Consider the following 18921-nt stretch of genomic DNA (forward strand, 5'->3'; position numbering starts at 1 on the left):
TCGGGATGCCTGCAACTCTCCCCAAGCAGTGGGAACGTTCCCGCTGCTTGGGGAGAGATCCGCGAAGCCTGCGCGTGCTGGGATCAGCGCGCGCAGGCTTCGGGATGCCTGCAACTCTCCCCAAGCAGTGGGAACGTTCCCGCTGCTTGGGGAGAGATCCGCGAAGCCTGCGCGTGCTGGGATCAGCGCGCGCAGGCTTCGGGATGCCTGCAACTCTCCCCAAGCAGTGGGAACGTTCCCGCTGCTTGGGGAGAGATCCGCGAAGCCTGCGCGTGCTGGGATCAGCGCGCGCAGGCTTCGGGATGCCTGCAACTCTCCCCAAGCAGTGGGAACGTTCCCGCTGCTTGGGGAGAGATCCGCGAAGCCTGCGCGTGCTGGGATCAGCGCGCGCAGGCTTCGGGATGCCTGCAACTCTCCCCAAGCAGTGGGAACGTTCCCGCTGCTTGGGGAGAGATCCGCGAAGCCTGCGCGTGCTGGGATCAGCGCTTGCAGGCTTCGGGATGCCTGCAACTCTCCCCAAGCAGTGGGAACGTTCCCGCTGCTTGGGGAGAGATCCGCGAAGCCTGCACATGCTGGGATCAGCGCTTGCAGGCTTCGGGATGCCTGCAACTCTCCCCAAGCAGTGGGAACGTTCCCGCTGCTTGGGGAGAGATCCGCGAAGCCTGCACGTGCTGGGATCAGCGCTTGCAGGCTTCGGGATGCCTGCTACTCTCCCCAAGCAGTGGGAACGTTCCCGCTGCTTGGGGAGAGATCTGCGAAGCCTGCACGTGCTGGGATCAGCGCTTGCAGGCTTCGGGATGCCTGCAACTCTCCCCAAGCAGTGGGAACGTTCCCGCTGCTTGGGGAGAGATCCGCGAAGCCTGCACGTGCTGGGATCAGCGCTTGCAGGCTTCGGGATGCCGGCAACTCTCCCCAAGCAGTGGGAACGTTCCCGCTGCTTGAGGAGAGGTCCGCGAAGCCTGGAGAGCGAGAGGGGTCGGTGCGCACCTACCGCTCTCGCTCTCCAGGCTTCAGCGAAAGCCTGCATTCGCCCCATAAGACGCACCCACATTTCCCCTTCATTTTTGGAGGGGAAAAAGTGCGTCTTATAGGGCGAAAAATACGGTAGATACGAACAATGATCCTGCCCTGCTACTCTCCCACTTCACCCACATTTTTATGAAAGGTTTTGCACAGAGGAGTTGCCACCTTCCTGACCTGCCATTCCGATACCCCAAATGTTTCTACTTTTTGCCTTGCGCAATGGCACACAACACAATCAGGTCATTTGTTTGCTTAAACCTGAACATCAACTTGTAACTGATTTCTGTATCCCAACCATGTATTTCTGCCCAAAGAATGTGTTCTCAGTTTTATAGTTCAGTATACAGTGGTACCTCAGGTTAAGAACTTAATTCGTTCTGGAGGTCCGTTCTTAACCTGAAACTGTTCTTAACCTGGAGCACCACTTTAGCTAATGGGGCCTCCTGCTGCCGCTGCACCACCGCTACACGATTTCTGTTCTCATCCTGAAGCAAAGTTCTTAACCTGAGGTACTATTTCTGGGTTAGCGGAGTCTGTAACCTGAAGTGTCTGTACCCCGAGGTACCACTGTAAATCTTACCTTTGCTTAAGGAGCTGCTTATTGTCTTCAATGGTTATGCTATCAGCATAATCTCTCTTGAAAATTTCAAAGGCTTCCTTACGTCCAAGTGACATTTCTCCTCTCCCTCCTGTTCAGAAAATAAATCAAGAGTGGGATCATTTGCAGAAGTAATGGGATTTAATTTTTTCCTATCTTCTAGAGACATTCCACAAAGACAAGATCAACAAGTCCTCTTGTGCACAGTGAAAAGTGCTTAAAGTAAGGCTACACAGAAGAACACAGGAGCATAGCAAGCTGCCATATACTGAGCCAGACCATTGGTACATTTAGATCAACAGTCTGTACTCAGGCTGGAAGCAGCTTTGCAAGATTTCAGACAGAGTCTCTCCCAGCCCCACCTGGAGATTGAACCTGGGGTGTTCCACATGGAAGGCAGATGAACTACCACTGAGCAACTACCCTTCTAAGAAACTCAAAACCTGGCTAATTTACTAACACAGATGAGCAGTAAATACATCTGCTAAACCATTCTGGATTCTGTTGGCCTTTTTTTCAAAACAACATGGCAACCACTCTTATATTAATCCTATTCCATATTCTGTGGAAACCAAAAATGACTGTTATAGACCAAGTGGTATAGTTAAAATGACAGATTCAGTTTTGTTTCATGTCACTTGAACATCCGTAAGTCTGAATTCCTTGCATGTTTATTTTTCTGAAGAAGCTATTAATATCTCTTTAATTAAAACCAGAGTGTCAAAAATCAAAGCAGTGGAAATATTTACAAAACCACTGGAATTTTCATGGAAGAAAAGTGCATATTTTCTCCGTATCTTCGCCATTTGTGGTTTTTGCATGCCATACCATTCAATATATTAATCAAATTAATATATACAGGAAGTTACCTCAGGCCAAAAAGATTACATATTCATTATTTTCAGTTCACAGAATCCATGTGCTTTACTACTCCCCTAATGAAACCCTGGTGGCTCGCATGCACTCTCAGGTGTGCTATGTATACCTTATTGGCATCCCACACACAAACCAGGCCCCCAGAATGTTTTACAATGCACAGAGGTTCCATTGCAGGTATTCCTCACCAATGTCAAAAGGGTTATCTGAAAAAGGAAGCTTGAAAACCACTGCTGTCAACTTTTACTCTAAACCCCAAACCAGTAATGTGACCATTTAAAGTAAAACTGAGCTAATTTTTACAGAATACCATGCTACTGAAACCAGCCAGCTTTATATGTATGTATACAAGTACCAATTCCCATGAACAGCTCCACTGATTGTAGTACGGTTAACTACAGACTAAAGTGAATTTCTCCCCACACCTTTTTTTATATATAATTCACTTGCATCCCAGGGAAATGGGAGAATGCAAGAAACAAACTTTTCACTGAAAACATATTTTATAATTTTACGCTTCATTTTACGTGAACAGCACAAGCACATATGAAACCAATAACATGAACTGGAGGGACCCACACGGGATGACTGAAAGGCATAAAGCATGCAGTAGCACCCCACCCATTTAAAAAAAGCAAAAAACCTATAATGATTTCACATCTGTATAGGCCAAATGAGCTGGAGGGAAAGGGCAGAGATATTGTGTTTGATGCTAACTTAAAAATGGAATGTTCTCGTTCCATGTAGCAGCCCAAAATAAAAACATAGTTTTATATGTGGACTTGCTGAGCTTTCTCTTCCCATCATGAAAAGCCTTAACCCAGTGGTGGCCAAATTTGGCCCTCCAGCAGTTTTGGGACTACAATCCCCATCATCCCTGACCACTGGTCTTGTTAGCTTAACCTGAAACCTCAACTGGCCAGTGGATTCCCCCCCCCTTGCTTAACTTCAATTTGGTGTATCCAGGTTAGTCACAATTTGACTTTAGTCCCTCTAGCTGCAACCTAAGTGTGATCATCTTTCCCCTCTGAAAGGTGCTGCTGCTGCTATTATTATTATTATTATTATTATTATTATTATTATTATTATTATTAACTTATACCCCACCCCTATCTGACTGGGCTGCCCCAGCCACTCTGGGTGGCTTCCAACAGAATATAAAAACACAGCAAAACATAAGACATTAAAAATTCCCAAAATAATAATAATTTATTACTTATTATGCTCCCTGCCCAACTAGGTTCCTACAAAGTGCTGCATATTCAGGAGCACACATTAGGGCAAGTCTGCGGTTAGAGGAGGTGAAGCTACCTGGTTGCACATTTCTCAAAAAACTCAAGGCATTTCCATAACACAAAACTGTTAGACGTCTATTAAAGTGTCTGGAAACTTCACTAATGAACTCCCTGCTCTGGAATAGGGTAACTGTGCCCCTGAAGGGCCAGGTCCACAGTCTGGGAGTCATTTTGGACTCACAGCTGTCCATGGAGCCAGGTTAATTCTGTCTACCAGCTCCATCTGGTACACCGGCTGAGAGCCTACCAGCCCACAGACTGTCTCACCAGAGTGGTACATGCTCTGGTTATCTCCCACTTGGATTACTGCAATGCGCTCTACGTGGGGCTACCTTTGAAGGTGACTCAGAAACTACAACTAATCCAAAACGCAGCAGCCAGACTGGTGACTGGGAGTGGCTGCCGAGACCATATAACACCAGCCCTAAAGGATCTTCACTGGCTCCCAGTATGATTCTGAGACCTAAAAGGCCTCGGCCCAGTATACCTGAAGGAGCATATCCACCTCCATCATTCAGCCCAGACACTGAGGTCCACTTCTGAGGGTCTTCTGGCAGTTCCCTCACTGTGAAAAGCAAAGTTACAGGGAACCAGGCAGAGGGCCTTCTCGGCAGTGGCACCCTCCCTGTGGAACGTTCTCCCATCAGATGTCAGGGAGATAAAGAATTACATAACTTTTAGAAAACATCTGAAGGCAGTCCTGTTCAGGGAAGATTTTAACGTCTGACATTTTATTATTATTTTTTTATATTTTGCTGAAAGCCGCCCAGAGTAGCTGAGAAAACCCAGCCAGATGGACAGGGTATGAACAAGAAAATGACTACTACTATTACTAAAGTTACATTTCATTTTAATTTCTATATACAACATTTAAGTTCCTTTTCCATCAAAAAGCCTACTTAAAAAAGGTGGTTTTTTTGCCCCAGGCCACATGGTAACAGATTCAATTCAATTCAGATTCGAAAGAAAAACCATGGAAGAGGGCTGGTGAGAATTGACTTTCCCATTCCTCCTGCCCTTAGAAAAGCCATTTTCAGTTGTTGGGGACCCTTACTGAATGGGGTGAGGACTGAGAGGGAAGATCTGCATCCAAATCAGGCAGAGATAGCTTGTGTAAGTAGGAGCTACATTTGCAGAAGCGCCTCTGATTTGGGTGGGATCCTGCCTTCTCCTCAATCCTCTTGCACCACATTCCATCTCTTTCACCAAGCCCGCCCCTGCAACCCCAAGGGCAGGATTATCCTAGCCAAATTCATGGGTATAGAAAAACCACACAGTATGATTTGAAGTGTCACAACTGTGGCAGTAAGCGATAGCAAATTCTGGTCTAACAGTTCTTAAAAATAATTGTCAAAGAACTATTTAAAGGACAGAGTCTAGTTAGGAGCACAGCACATGCTAATCAATATAACCGAATCTGCAATCCAAATTACATTTAGGAGGGGATTAAATCCTAACAAATCTGGTGGGACTTATTTCAGTATAAACATCCTCAGGATTTGTTTGTTTATTTGTATGATGTATACCCCACACCTTCAATACCAATCAGCACCAGAGTTTTGCTGCCAAGTATTTTCTTCAAAAGTTGAATCCATTTTGAAGAATGGCTCTTTCTCTTCCAGTAGCAATCAATTCTCAAAGACAATTTAATACTCAAAGACAATTTTAGAAGACAGCATGGTACTAAAGTTTAGCACCACACCAGTAGAATCTGGGTAGCAACCCCCAGCCCAAGTCATCTGCTAATTTTAAACAAGAACATTAAAGAAAAGCACAGTTTATACAGTTATCTATAGCACATCAAATTAATTTGCTTGGACGGGGGGATTCTTTTTGAGTTAGTCATTTTTTAAATGCATCTGAAAACAGTTGCATTCTGAAAACGGCATGCAAGGAGAACGATGGGGAGATGGGAGATGGACATCAAATCTCAGAGAGACGAATCAGGAGTATAGGAAATAAGTGTCTAGACAGACTGTGAGTGCAAGACAGTTTGTAGAAGAATTCTATATACACTGGATAGTGATGGAGAGACTGGGAGAAACACAGAGCAGAGTCAGCACAACACAAGGAAATGCCAAGAAATGTGGGAAACTTGATGAGCTGGTAGAAAGAGATGATTCCCTTGCTGATGAACTTTGTTTTAGTTAATAATGAAGATTTATACAACTTTCAGATGGATTCCTCCCACACATTATGTTGTGCCTTCTTTTCTGCTACCCGCAGCCTGGAAAATCCTCCCATCTCAATTAGTAGCCTCTTTCTCTTTCCTTCCTAAATATCATCAAAAGTGAGCAAACCCTTGCATTCCAGGACAAATATTTATCCATCAGCCTACAAGTTCTGTCACCTGTCCCTTGAAAAGAGTGACCTACACTTCCTGCTGGAAGTCTGTATATAGGAATGTGCATCAGAATCACACCCGATGGTGGTACTAATAGAAATAAGGAAGAAAAACGGAGGTTTTCCTATTAAGTTGCCAGATGATGTTAAATTGCATCCCAGCAGCCAACCATTACACTGTAGCGACCATAAATACTGTTAATAATTTTCAAGGCCCTAAAGGAAACTAAAATACAGTGTTTCCAGTTACAGTAGAGTTGCATGGGGTGTTGAAACGTTCTTTCCACTGTCTTTTATGTTTATGAAATCAACTACCTTGCTATCAAACATCAATCACATTAGGGGAGAATTGGGTGTAGGAATCATTGAAGAAAATAGCTGTTATTTCACCAACCTATTTGTAGAGGGGGACAACCCTGCCTGGAGGATTTGAGGCCTGATCAATCTTAAGTGGGACTTCTACAATCAAATGGATGGAAATATTAATACCACCATGATTCAGGAAGAAAGGCTTTGTCCTGTAGAATAAAGAATTGTTTTACAAGGTTTAAGTGATTGTAGAAAGACAGCAGAATTGTCTCATGATGGGACAGCTGAAGATCTCCTATATTACAGGACTTTCACATCCATACTACTTCTTCTAAGAACAACTGCTGTATGGAAATCCAGTAGCAAGGTAGCCTAGTTCTCTATGAGGCCCAACATGGCTAATGATAAAACCTGGAAGTTAGAGGAAGTGGCATAGCTCAGGGATAGTATATCTGCTTTGAATGCCGAAAAGTACCAGGTTCAATTCCCAGGGTCACTAAGTAAGGATGCGGGAGAGTCTTTGACTGAAACCCTGGAGAGCAGCTACCAGTCAGTGTAGACAATACTGAGCTAAATGGATTTGCTGGTCTGACTTGGTATACGGCAGCTTTCTTTGGTCCAAAGTCATCAAACTAGAAGGGCTTTTGCTTAGGATCCTGCTTTGCCATTGATTTGAAACTCTGCTTTTGTTTTCTACCTAATAGTCATCTGATCATCTGCTAATTTAGCAGTCAAAATGTTAGTAAATTTGATCTCATAAATTAGCTCTTGATCTAGTTATTGGAAAATCTATACACAGCATAATAATCTGCTAGAGTGGACAAGAAGAGAAAGTGAAAGAGTTAGCAGGGGGCTAGGTATATCGGGTAGCTAGAGGAAATTTGAAGAAATCCATCAATGTTGTCTCCACAAGATTTAACAGCAACGTTCAGAGTCCTAGGGGTACTAATAACAGCAAGGTAACTGCTTCAATGTAAATGCCTTGTATGCAAATAGCCATCATCTACAATGGGAAGCATATACAGTGGTACCTCTGGTTACATACACTTCAGGTTACAGACTCCGCTAACCCAGAAACAGTGCTTCAGGTTAAGAAATTTGCTTCAGGATGAGAACAGAAATCGGGCTCCGGCGGCACGGCAGCAGCAGGAGGCACCATTAGCTAAAGTGGTGCTTCAGGTTAAGAACAGTTTCAGGTTAAGTACGGACCTCTGGAACAAATTAAGTACTTAACCTGAGGTACCACTGTATGGTGCTAGGTCTTCTGTTAACCATGCACACAGAAATCCAGTCAACAGGATTGCTCTGGAGTAGGAAGACTCTGGATTGCTGTTTAAGTCCATCAATAACTGTTATTAAATTAGTAGATAGGTAGCCGTGTTGGTCTGCCATAGTCAAAATAAAAAAATTCCTTCCAGTAGCACCTTAAAGACCAACTAAGTTAGTTCTTGGTATGAGCTTTCGTGTGCATGCACACTTCTTCAGATACGTATCTGAAGAAGTGTGCATGCACACGAAAGCTCATACCAAGAACTAACTTAGTTGGTCTTTAAGGTGCTACTGGAAGGAATTTTTTTATTGTTATTAAATTACTGCAGCAACAATACTGTGCACACTTAAGATGGAAGTAGTCCCATTGAACTCAGTGGGACTCAAGTAAATATGCATAGGACTGTACTGCTCACTTCCATAAACTTTCCCACTTCCAATCAAATAAAAACAAAACAAAAAACCATAGGCAGACACTTTTCAAGCCAAGCCGAAGACAATTTATTTGAAGTTGCTTTGTAGTAAAACAAAAAGTACTAGAAATGTTTGCATGTAGCCATAATTCACTGGTTCTCCGCAAGGACTTTGCTGATATTATCATCCCCATCTGCTCAGAATAGAAAATAGTAAATTTTCAGAGCTGAAGAACAATGAACCAAGAAAAATCAAGACGTTAAAAGGGGGAGAACCCAGCAGTAATACTCCCCTGCTGTAAGCTTCATCGAGCTTCTTTGCAAAGAGCATGTGTAATACATCTGGATACCTTCACTGGGCTCTACTTCAAAAATGGAAAATGCATAAAACAAGGCAGTTCATTGTACCCCTGCAGTGTTATACTGAAGAACATGGAGCCTTTGAGAAAAACACAAACCCTCAAAGGAAAAGGTGGGTGCCCAGATTAAATGAGCTGAATGAATCTTTGGCACCATAATGTCACTTTTAACACCATTAGATTTAAACTGTTCACATGTGATTATAATTTTAGAGGGAGGCAGTAAGGAACTTTTAAAACAAGCTAACCACATTTTATGAGGCTAACTTCCAAGACACTTCACAATGAAACTAAATGCAAAGGGCAAGGCACAGGGCGTAAGCGCTACTTAAATCCCATGTTAAGTCCTCAGCATAGGCTCTGGTGGTATTTTAAACAGAGAACAGGCTTTGCACTAGCCTTCTTATTGTGTCCATTTCACCCAGTAAGAGCTAAGCTTAATTATATACACATGTAGGAATCATTCCACAAACATCCACAGAATGATTTCATGCAGTTAATGCGGTCTCTCTCACTCACACACACAATCATTATGACGTTAGAGTTTTATTATTTTAGCATAATCACAAGCACAACTAATCACTGAGATGCATTGGGTCACATGAAGAGATGAATTAGGCAGCTTTTATGCAATCACCGTTCTAATGTAGTTCATAACCACAGAATGACCCTTTAACATCACTATTGTTACAAAAGCACCCCCAGAATTTTTAGTCAAACCAACTGAATGTAACATCCAGCCTTTCTGGATTAAACCAAGTTCCATCTAGTTTAGCATTCTGTTTCCATCATGGTCAGACTCTTTGCTTTAAAGAGGATTACACAAATTCATCATCTGTCAATGGCTATTAGCCACAATGGCTATGCTCTTTACTCCAAAGTTGGAGGAAGCCCTTCTGAATATCAGCTGCTGGAAACCACAGGAGGGCTGAGTGCTCTTGCGCTCAAATCCTGCTTGCTGGTTTCCCACAGGCATATGGTTGGCCACTGTGAGTACAGGATACTGGACTAGATGACTGGAGAACGGGGGGTGGGGCTTCATCATCCAATTTACAAATTAAAAACGCAAGACACACAAGGATGTTATTCCTGGGGGGCTGGTATGTAGGTACTCAATGGTCCAAGTTCTCCAGGCTAATAGCAAAATCCAGATATGGATCCCTCCTGCTCTCCAGTCCCAGTCCACTGCACATTTTCCTAGGAGGAAACCCCAGTAAACACAAAGGGACTTAATTCTGCGTAAACATGCACAAGAATGAACTGCCGGACCACTTGACAGTTTCCAGCTGTGACTTCATTAAATGCATACACATACTAACAGAAAGCTCTTAAATTAGTAGGTACAGGGAGAAAAATGGAGCTGGACAGAAGCATGGCAGGTTTGGCAGAGGCAAATGGGAGTGGATACCAAGTAAAATCTGTAGTTAAAGCCACAAGAACTTTTGAGCCCCACCCATTGGTGCCACCACATCTAAATAAATAAGAAGTATTCTTTTACCCTGTGTCAGAAATCACGCTTTTTCTAGAACTCCTCACAAACTGGATATATCTATTACTGCTCAGTTTACAATAAAGATTGCTCATTAAAAGTAAGTTTTCTCTTTCCTCTCTTGAAACTTATTTAAAGTTATGCTACTTTGCTCTAGGACATACATTTCAGAAGAAAAGTTATTTTACTTGGTGCAAGCAAAAAGACTAAATCAAATTTTTAATAGTTTAAGCATTCTGAAGCAGCCATCTGCTTCCTCAGATGCACCCCTGCAGGAATTTAACTGTGCTGGCAGAGGAGCAATTCCTATTGCCTCACCTTGTTCCCCCAGTAAATTCTAGTTCAGCACCACAACCTTCTCTTTTCTATATCTGATGAAGTAGACCAGAGGTTTTCAACCTTTTTGGGTCCATGGCTCCCTTAAGCAACTGCCTTCTTTCTGTGGTACCCCTGTGGGGCTCAGGAGACCAGTTATGTCATCCCCTGCCTGCCGAGCTGGCAGCCTCTCTTTTTTCCAACACCCTCCTTTGTGGAGTGTTCCCTCAACTTCCTCTCTTCTCCCCTCTCCTTGGGAGTCTTCTGGGCAGTCGCTGCTGCCGCCCCTCATCTCCCCCCCCCCCCAGCCCCAAAGATAGGTGCCTCCTCCCACTGCCCCACAGGGGCCTGGGAAGTACCCCCTGGCCAGCCCCAGAGGCACCATTTACCTGGGGCGTTTGTAGCCAGGCCTGCTGCAACAAACAGTTGTGCAAGCCTTTGGAAGGCAGAGACATGATAAGGCATCAGAGGGAGGAAGGAAAGGAAAGAGGGACAGAGGTCAGTGTTGCCCGCAGTACCCCTGACTATCATTCAAGGGACCCAGGGTGCTATGGCATACTGGTTGAAAGCCAATGAAGTAGGCTAATGCTTTTACAAACCAAAGTATTGTAACACTTTCCCCCCACTCTGAGAAATGTTGTGGTTGCAGCTGAGCAGACAGCAAATGTATCAATGCCCCTGCATACCAGAAACCTGTAGAACTAGAATCAGTGAAGAATTAATTCAAAATATTGTTATGTAATTAACAAAGAAGACTTTGCACTTCTTAAGTCCATCAGCGTATTTTTGTCTTCTGTCTCTCCCTACACAGTATTCCCTTTATTGAGTCTTCCTGGTCTGATCTAACCTAAAAGCTCTTCACGGGCAGCAGGTCGCATTCTGTCGGAATGCATGAGAAAGACGATTAACATAATTAATCCTAAGATTATTACTAATAGCAATACTACACAATAGTAATAACCTGAAGGGATGGGGGACCTATTAAGATGGTCTGATCCTGGAGACTCATGGGAACCAATGGATTCCTGAATACTCTGGGAGATTTTCCAGTAGCCAATGCTAGCAATTCTTCTGCGTTCCTAGTCCCACTATGGAACGGTGAGGTGCAGTGGGCCATTAAGAAATTGTACCCAAGTGTCCTCTCCAGCACCGTGGAGCTCAATTAGCCCCATGATTTACTGGGGAGCGCCACATAAGTAAATAGATCTGGAGATAGCAGGAGGACAAGTGGTGTAAGGGCAACCAAACAAACATAAGGGCATGACATGAAAAAGAACTTTGACTGCCATGTTTAATGCTAAACATTGTGGCATACAGCAGAAAGGAACAAAGAAGACAGACACAAAATAGTTCTTCTAAGGTCTCCATTCCTCAAACAATGATCTGGAAGTCTGCATTTCATACACTTTAAATCTACTCTTACTAACCACCAGCTAACAGGAACAATTCTATATTTTTGCCAATAGCACATTAGAGTATCTACCCCCACTGCCTCTAGCTTTGAGTCTAGCAAGTCTTGCTTCATCTATAAATATACTTCTCCGCTGAGATAAGATTAATGTAAGACACCTTTTCCACGTCATCACTGTTTATTCTGAACTATATGAGTTCTCATCTTCCAGCCATTTTTTAAAATCCACCTGAACCAGTTCTGCTAATATGATGGATTCATATTTTGTGTGGAATGATCAATCATAGGCCTTGTGTCTTTACTTCTCAGGGCTATGTGTAATAAATTTGAATATATTTATCTTAATACAGTGGTGTTTTATGCTCTATTACAGCTATTCCTGGCAATCTCAGCAGCCTAAAGAACTGGAAATTTAGAATTAGTGCCAGTGCAGGGAAACAATGTGTTATAAAGCTTGCTGAGGTGTCATAGGATTCGGCAGAAGGTGTACTGTATCAGTGGGATGCTGGATACGATAAAGCCATGACAGCTGTTGGTGGAACACCCTGCCAGTGGGGCTGTTTCACTGGTAAAGATACACTAGTGGGATGGTTAAATGGGATGAAGTAGAAAGCAAGACATGGGCAAGGCAGGGGAAAGAGCACACTCATACCATATTTTATACTCCTTCGGACTAAGGTGACACTCCAGACTTGCTGCAATACCCCACCCACCCACCCATAAAATTCCATCCTGCCCACATCACCATGATAAAAGAGCACAGGATGTGGTCTAATTCAGCACCCAATCACAGCACACCAGCACCAGTATATAGTGCCCCACAAGGAAATTGTCCTGGCTATTATTGGATGAAGAGCTTGAACTCAAGACTATGGATTCTGCCATAATCTTTATGTTGGTTTCTGTTTATGCCACTGTGCAGTGCTTGGAGTCACAAGACTCTGTTTTGCATTCCAGAGATTCCTGACTGTTGGAAGTCTCATGGAAGACAGGAGACGGATGTGATGCTACTGGTTTCCTGTTCCTTTGTTTTCCAGTTGCTCTCTGTTTTCCCAGAGAGAACATGTATATTTCTTTTCTGTCTGCGTAGTTAGAAATGAAACCTAGCAATGTAGCTCAAACATCTTGTCTCTTCTGCTGCTTTGATACTTTGCTGAATGGGGAACGTGCCTGGAGCCTTATCAAAGGCTCAGGTCGTTAATCATCATTGGATGAGATTCTGAAGGCTCAGTCGTTGTGGAGATTCCGACACTTTAATGCTCAGACTGGTAGGCAAGGTAAGATTCAAAGCCACAACATGTTTGGCCATGCCTGCCCTACTGGTACTGCCATGGTTTATATTGGTCTTCCTGAAGGAACACCTAGCATTTCATCTCTATATCAGTGTCTAAGATATAAAGAAATATAAAGAACTATTCCAAAGTGCCGTTTCATGGAAACAGGAGAAAGAAGGGCAGGAAATATTTTGCATAGGGGGTCAAAGCAGTCTTCAGGAAGCTACAACTCAAAATGAACCTCAAGGCTTAGAAGCCATCTGAAATGTTCTTTTGGGGATCATGTTGTCTAAGGGCTATAATGCATGAAGCAGTGATGTAACTCTTGAGCTGCTTTTTCTTCCAGTCTCAAATGCTTTCAATTCATTTCTTTAAAAGTTTCCTTTGACCAGCTTTAATTTGTTTTGATGAGGAGTCATCTTTTCCCTTGGAGGAACGAAATATGAAGTCTTTGGTGAACTGTCCAAGGTGAATGGATTCCAAATGCTATAGACAATTCTTTTTATGTCCTAGATTCACACTGTTGCAAACAACCCATCCTCAAACAGCTATGAAATGCTCTCACCCATGTATAATTATCATGATTCATTGTGCCTACGGAATCTGGCATAGGTCTGATGAGCTTGAAGCAAAAAGTTAGCTTTCATCTGGTTACAACATTATATGAGCATCCCTTTATAAGATAGCGACATTTGCAGAGAAATAAAAAACACGTCTTCTAAAAGAAGTTTTTTGTGTGTCCATAGTAATATACAATATATATTCAGTGAAAAAGGAAACGAACTTGAGTTCACACATTCCTTTCACATTATCACAGGTTTCCAAACATTCTCCCAACATTGATGCTTGTGTTGGAGAGAATATGTAATTTAAGAAAGGCTGTGAAAGTATCTCTGTTTCTATTATACTATATGCACCATGACTTCTGTTAGAAAATAATGCACTTCATGGCTATAAAAGCTAGCTGAAAATGTCTTCGTAATGATTCCCACAACCATATTTGGTATTGCAGAATCACTAGGAGTTGACTTTTTATGATCTTCTTGTGCAGGGAAAACAGTTGTGCGGTTGCTTCATCGTAGAATGAGTTTACAATTCAGCAAGTCCTAAAAAGGCTTCAAAAACTTGGCTTAACCACAATGTCATATCTCGCAGTTTCTGTATCTTTGAATACTCCAAACTACTTCACTTTAGCAAAACTGTAGGGCACAGTCAATTTGTGGTAGCTTTGTCATGTTACAAATGGCCATGAGAACTGGCAAGTATAACATATCCAGAAAATTACTGATGTGCTATAATGGTGCAAACTGGCATTTTCATCATACAAGCTTGGAGAAAAGATGTTAAAACCAAGAGAGTATTTTGAAAAATGGACTGTGTTCATAATATATTAATGCAACAAGGAAATATTCTCTCACATGCATTATTAGGAACTCTGTAAAATTTATTTCTGGATGTATCTAACATTAGACACCTCGGAAAAACTTTTTGGTTTATAGTATTCATATAATATAAATTTTACTTCATTTGCAATTTATTTCATTCACTTTGAATGCCAATATGTTTTCATTTCAGATACACGTCAACACACACAGAGAGAGTTTTCTGTTACTGTTATTATTTTAATGTTTGCATTCATTTCTTAAATAATAAAAATATTAAGAAAGAAAGGGGATATATTTTCCTGGAAATTTATGTCCAAAGCTGAGGTAGTGTGTCACTACATTAAAATGAACTCCTGCAATAAGAGTCTGATGTTTTGTAGAGTGTTTGAAAATGACAGTATCCAAAGCTAACAACATCAATTTCCTCTAAAAATTCATTGGTGGATAGACATTTTATGAGGCTTTCTTTAAGGAGTGAATTTCACTCTGTAAATCACACAACATAGGAAAAAGCTCACCACACGAGCAGGAAGATTTCTTACTAATCTTTACCACAAGAAAAATATGCACTTAACATTATTTACACAGACAGGTTGGTTGAAATATAAAAGAAATGTTTTCTGAAATTTTATAAATCATCCACAAACATTCATGGTATTTCATTAACCATGCCTGATTATTCACCTTAGGTACAAATACCTATTACAGAGAACACAAGACTATATGGGAATGACGCAACTAAAGCGGATTGTAGCAATTAATCTAGATTTAAAAGCAACATTTCAAATCCTCTAAGGCTTAAAATGGGAGCTTTAATTTAATTTAGAAATCTTAATGTTCCCAAGAAGCAATGGCACTTAATGAGTTTGGAAAAGCGATCTTGATTAAGTTTCAATGACACTTCACTAATTTTCTTCATTACATTTATTTCAAGGAAAGAAATGAAATTTTAAGTGTGCCTGATGCAGAACAGGAAGCAAAGATGGACTGCTATTTATATAAATGCTGTTTCAGTTTACCTTTTATAATTTGTTGTGCGATTCCAAACTGTTTCTTCAGAATTTACATCAGAAACTGATAGCTTAACACTATGATCCTTAGATCACTGTGCTAAAATGTAAGCGTTGAGGGTAGTATGTCTCAATAATTTAGTGATGTGGTTCTCAAAACAAAAATATGTACAAAAAGTGTATATAAGGGGAAAGTGCATTGTTTTAGGGAAATGGCACTATAAATTGCAAAGAAGTACATTATATGAGGGGGAAGTGCTTCCAAAAACATTAGACATAACTGTGTAAAAAAAATTATATATTAGATGACATAGTAAGTCATGAGAATTCTTTTTTTAAAAAACACACCACAGAATGATGTGGAAATTGGGAAATTGGGAGAATTCAATAAATTTAAGATTCAAAACACGAGAAACTGAGGGAAATTAAAATTGAGAGAACGATAGCTTGCAACCTCTTTTTATAGCACTTGCATCTCTAGAAGAAAAAGAAAACCCTGAGAGCCAGGGAACTCTCTAGAGTGGTGTAGGTTGTGACACAGGAATGGAGGGCCTGCACAGGGAGGACTAAGGTAAAGGGACCCCTGACCATTAGGTCCAGTCGTGGCCAACTCTGGGGTTGCGGCACTCATCTCGCTTTATTGGCCGAGGGAGCCGGCGTACAGCTTCCAGGTCATGTGGCCAGCATGACTAAGCCGCTTCTGGCGAACCAGAGCAGCACACGGAAATGCCGTTTACCTTCCCGCCGGAGCGGTACCTATTTATCTACTTGCACTTTGATGTGCTTTCAAACTGCTAGGTTGGCAGGAGCAGGGACCGAGCAACGGGAGCTCACCCCATTGCAGGGATTCAAACCACCGACCTTCTAATCGGCAAGTCCTAGGCTTTGTGGTTTAACCCACAGCGCCACCCGCGTCCCTACAGGGAGGACTACAACAGTGTAAATTCAAGCTTTTCCTTACACAAACAAAAGTGTCTTCTACTCAAGCTATTGCCCATGTCCATTGTTAATGTATGCAAATCAGGTTCCCAAACAAAAGCTATTATGGTATTACAGCTCTTAAAATGAATTGCAGATTTTCTGTGGACTTGTATATTAAGTGGCTTGTATCTACAGCCCCTAAAGTTACAATATTTCAAGACTGAATAACATTCCCCCCCCCCCAGACACACATATACTAATTTTCAGACATTTAGACCCATGTCACATATTACCGTTTCCAATGATTCTCATAATCATTCTCAAAAATTATTTATGGGGCATTAGCGCAAAAAATTTATGGGGTATTATGACTGTGCACCTTCCACTGTACACCCTAACATGTGGCCATTAACATCCATCTACATATATCTGATATCTACCATATTTTTCTGTCTATAAGATGCCCCATGTATAAGGGGACTATTTTGGGGGACCCAGATTTAAGAAAATGGGGGGAGACACTATCTGTGCATAAGACGCCCCCTAATTTTTGACATTATTTTTTAGGAAAATAACCTAGTCTTATACACAGAAAAAGACGGTATGTTCCTCTTCACCTATTTGAGGTGAGCAACGACAGAAAACACACACATATGTAAATATGGACATACATATTTATGCCATGAGTCATATGTGCAGTTTGCCTGATGGTTACAGTTTTGCTGATTGGCAAACACAAATCTCTAGCTCACTAATGTCTGAACTATCCCTAAGATAAAGATTTACATTAATGCTCGGAAAAAGCACGTGTGAATGACTGCTTTGGTGCCTAAGTTACTCTGCATCTGCAAGGAAGAAGTACTAAGTAAAGCTGCTCCCGAGGCTCTTTTGGCAACCTGCTTGGACAAGCATCCCCTTTGAAGACACCTTTATACATATCTTCCTACAAGAAAAAAGCATACAAACTGCCATATTTTTTTGCTAGAAGTCTTAAAGCCTTGCTAATAAAATGTGGCAATTATATTCAAGCACCTGCATAGTTGTCTGATACTTTTAAGTCACCAATTTCTACTAAGATAAAAAGTTATGATACATTATGGAAACTACTAGTCATACTATCCTATTTCAGCATGCAGCCTGCTGCGATAGATCCTACAGCTGTAAACAATTCTGCACCAGAATCTAGTTAATTAAATAAACCTGCTTAAACAGAATGGGATGTCTGCATAGAAAACCCCAACCCCGACATCCCTTTTCAGTATTTCCACATTCAAAGAAACATTTATATTCCCAACAGAAACCTTGGACATTCCACTTCTGGTTTTAAAATCTAGCCTGTAATGACAGTTAAGTTTTGCTTCCAGCTTCTTTTCCATCCTACCACTTCTATTGTTTTATTGTTGTTTCCTAGTAGCAAGGAATTGCAGGGCTTTTAATATCCCACTTCAAAACTCTGCTTTAAAATTCTGTTCATGAGGGCAGTCTTAGTTAGGGAGGGTAATATTCACCAAGGAGAGGGGAGGAGAGACGATGATGGTACATGAAAACCATGATCAGAAGTTTGGGCATAGTTTATCTGCAGTCAGCCTTAATGAGGGAAGCCTCTGCAAAACAGGAGATATGCACACACAACTCTATAAACTCATTCCCAATAATTTTTAGTCTAAAGCACATCTATTAAAAACAAAGGAACGCTAAAATCTTCACACAAAAAAGGATTCCAAATGAAACATAAGAATTAACTAAACAACTTGCCTCAAAAAGATAAAGTCCTTCAATATAGCCTTAAAGTTCATTTCTTGAAACAGCTCTAGAATTTTACATTCAATCTTCGTCCATATCTGAGAATTCTAGATATTAATGGCATGTTTATTAAAACCTCAATTATATTCTTCTGCAAAAGAAACAGCGTATCATAATTATTATTTATCTGTGATACAAGACACATTAGGTCCAGTCGCAGACGACTCTGGGGTTGCGGTGCTCATCTCACTTTATTGGCCGAGGGAGCCGGTGTACAGCTTCCGGGTCATGTGGCCAGCATGACTAAGCCACTTCTGGCGAACCAGAGCAGCGCACGGAAATTATAATTAGTAGGTTGTTTTTAAATAGCCTTTGGATGATTTTTTTAATTAACTGGGGATTTGCCACTGATTTCAGCAGGTTCCTTTTACTATGCAGCAGAACTTTTAAATCAACCAATACCAAAAAAGCTCTTAAATCAGCACAAACATCTAATAAAGATCTAGGACAAAGCCCTCCCCCTCTCAGGATTAAGGAGGAGATCATTTCAGGACATGATGCTCACTGTACAAGCAACACAGCAGAGAGAAGAGGAACTACTTACTAATCAATGAAATCAGGAGTAATCTTTTTCTTTAGGCATGCCTATACTATTAAGGTCCATAGGCTTTGTACTAGTTGTCTACCTCAACCTTGGGTCCCCAGATGTTGAAGGACTCCCACTCCCATCATCCCTAACAATTGAATAAGCTGGATAGAAGAAGAGTTTGGATTTGATATCCCGCCTTTCACTCCCTTTAAGGAGTCTCAAAGCGGCTAACATTCTCCTTTCCCTTCCTCCCCCACAACAAACACTCTGTGAGGTGAGTGGGGCTGAGAGACTTCAAA

The 18921-nt window shown here is 41.7% G+C and overlaps 1 protein-coding gene across 8 annotated transcripts in view; it reads right to left on the minus strand.

Moving 5' to 3' along the window:
- Positions 1-18921, minus strand: part of KIF6 (kinesin family member 6) — a 156325-nt gene that overhangs the window by 70511 nt on the left and 66893 nt on the right. For all 8 annotated transcript variants that reach the window (XR_014005924.1, XR_014005925.1, XR_014005926.1 and 5 more), the window contains exon 14: positions 1604-1712. Coding sequence is in view for 1 of the 8 variants with exons in the window: in XM_081186405.1 (XP_081042531.1) it covers positions 1604-1712 (109 nt within the window). In the remaining 7 variants the exon portion in view is untranslated. The remainder of the gene's footprint in view (positions 1-1603; positions 1713-18921) is intronic.

The sequence above is a fragment of the Podarcis bocagei genome (assembly GCF_964188305.1).
Source record: "Podarcis bocagei genome assembly, chromosome: 3".
NCBI lineage: Eukaryota > Metazoa > Chordata > Lepidosauria > Squamata > Lacertidae > Podarcis > Podarcis bocagei.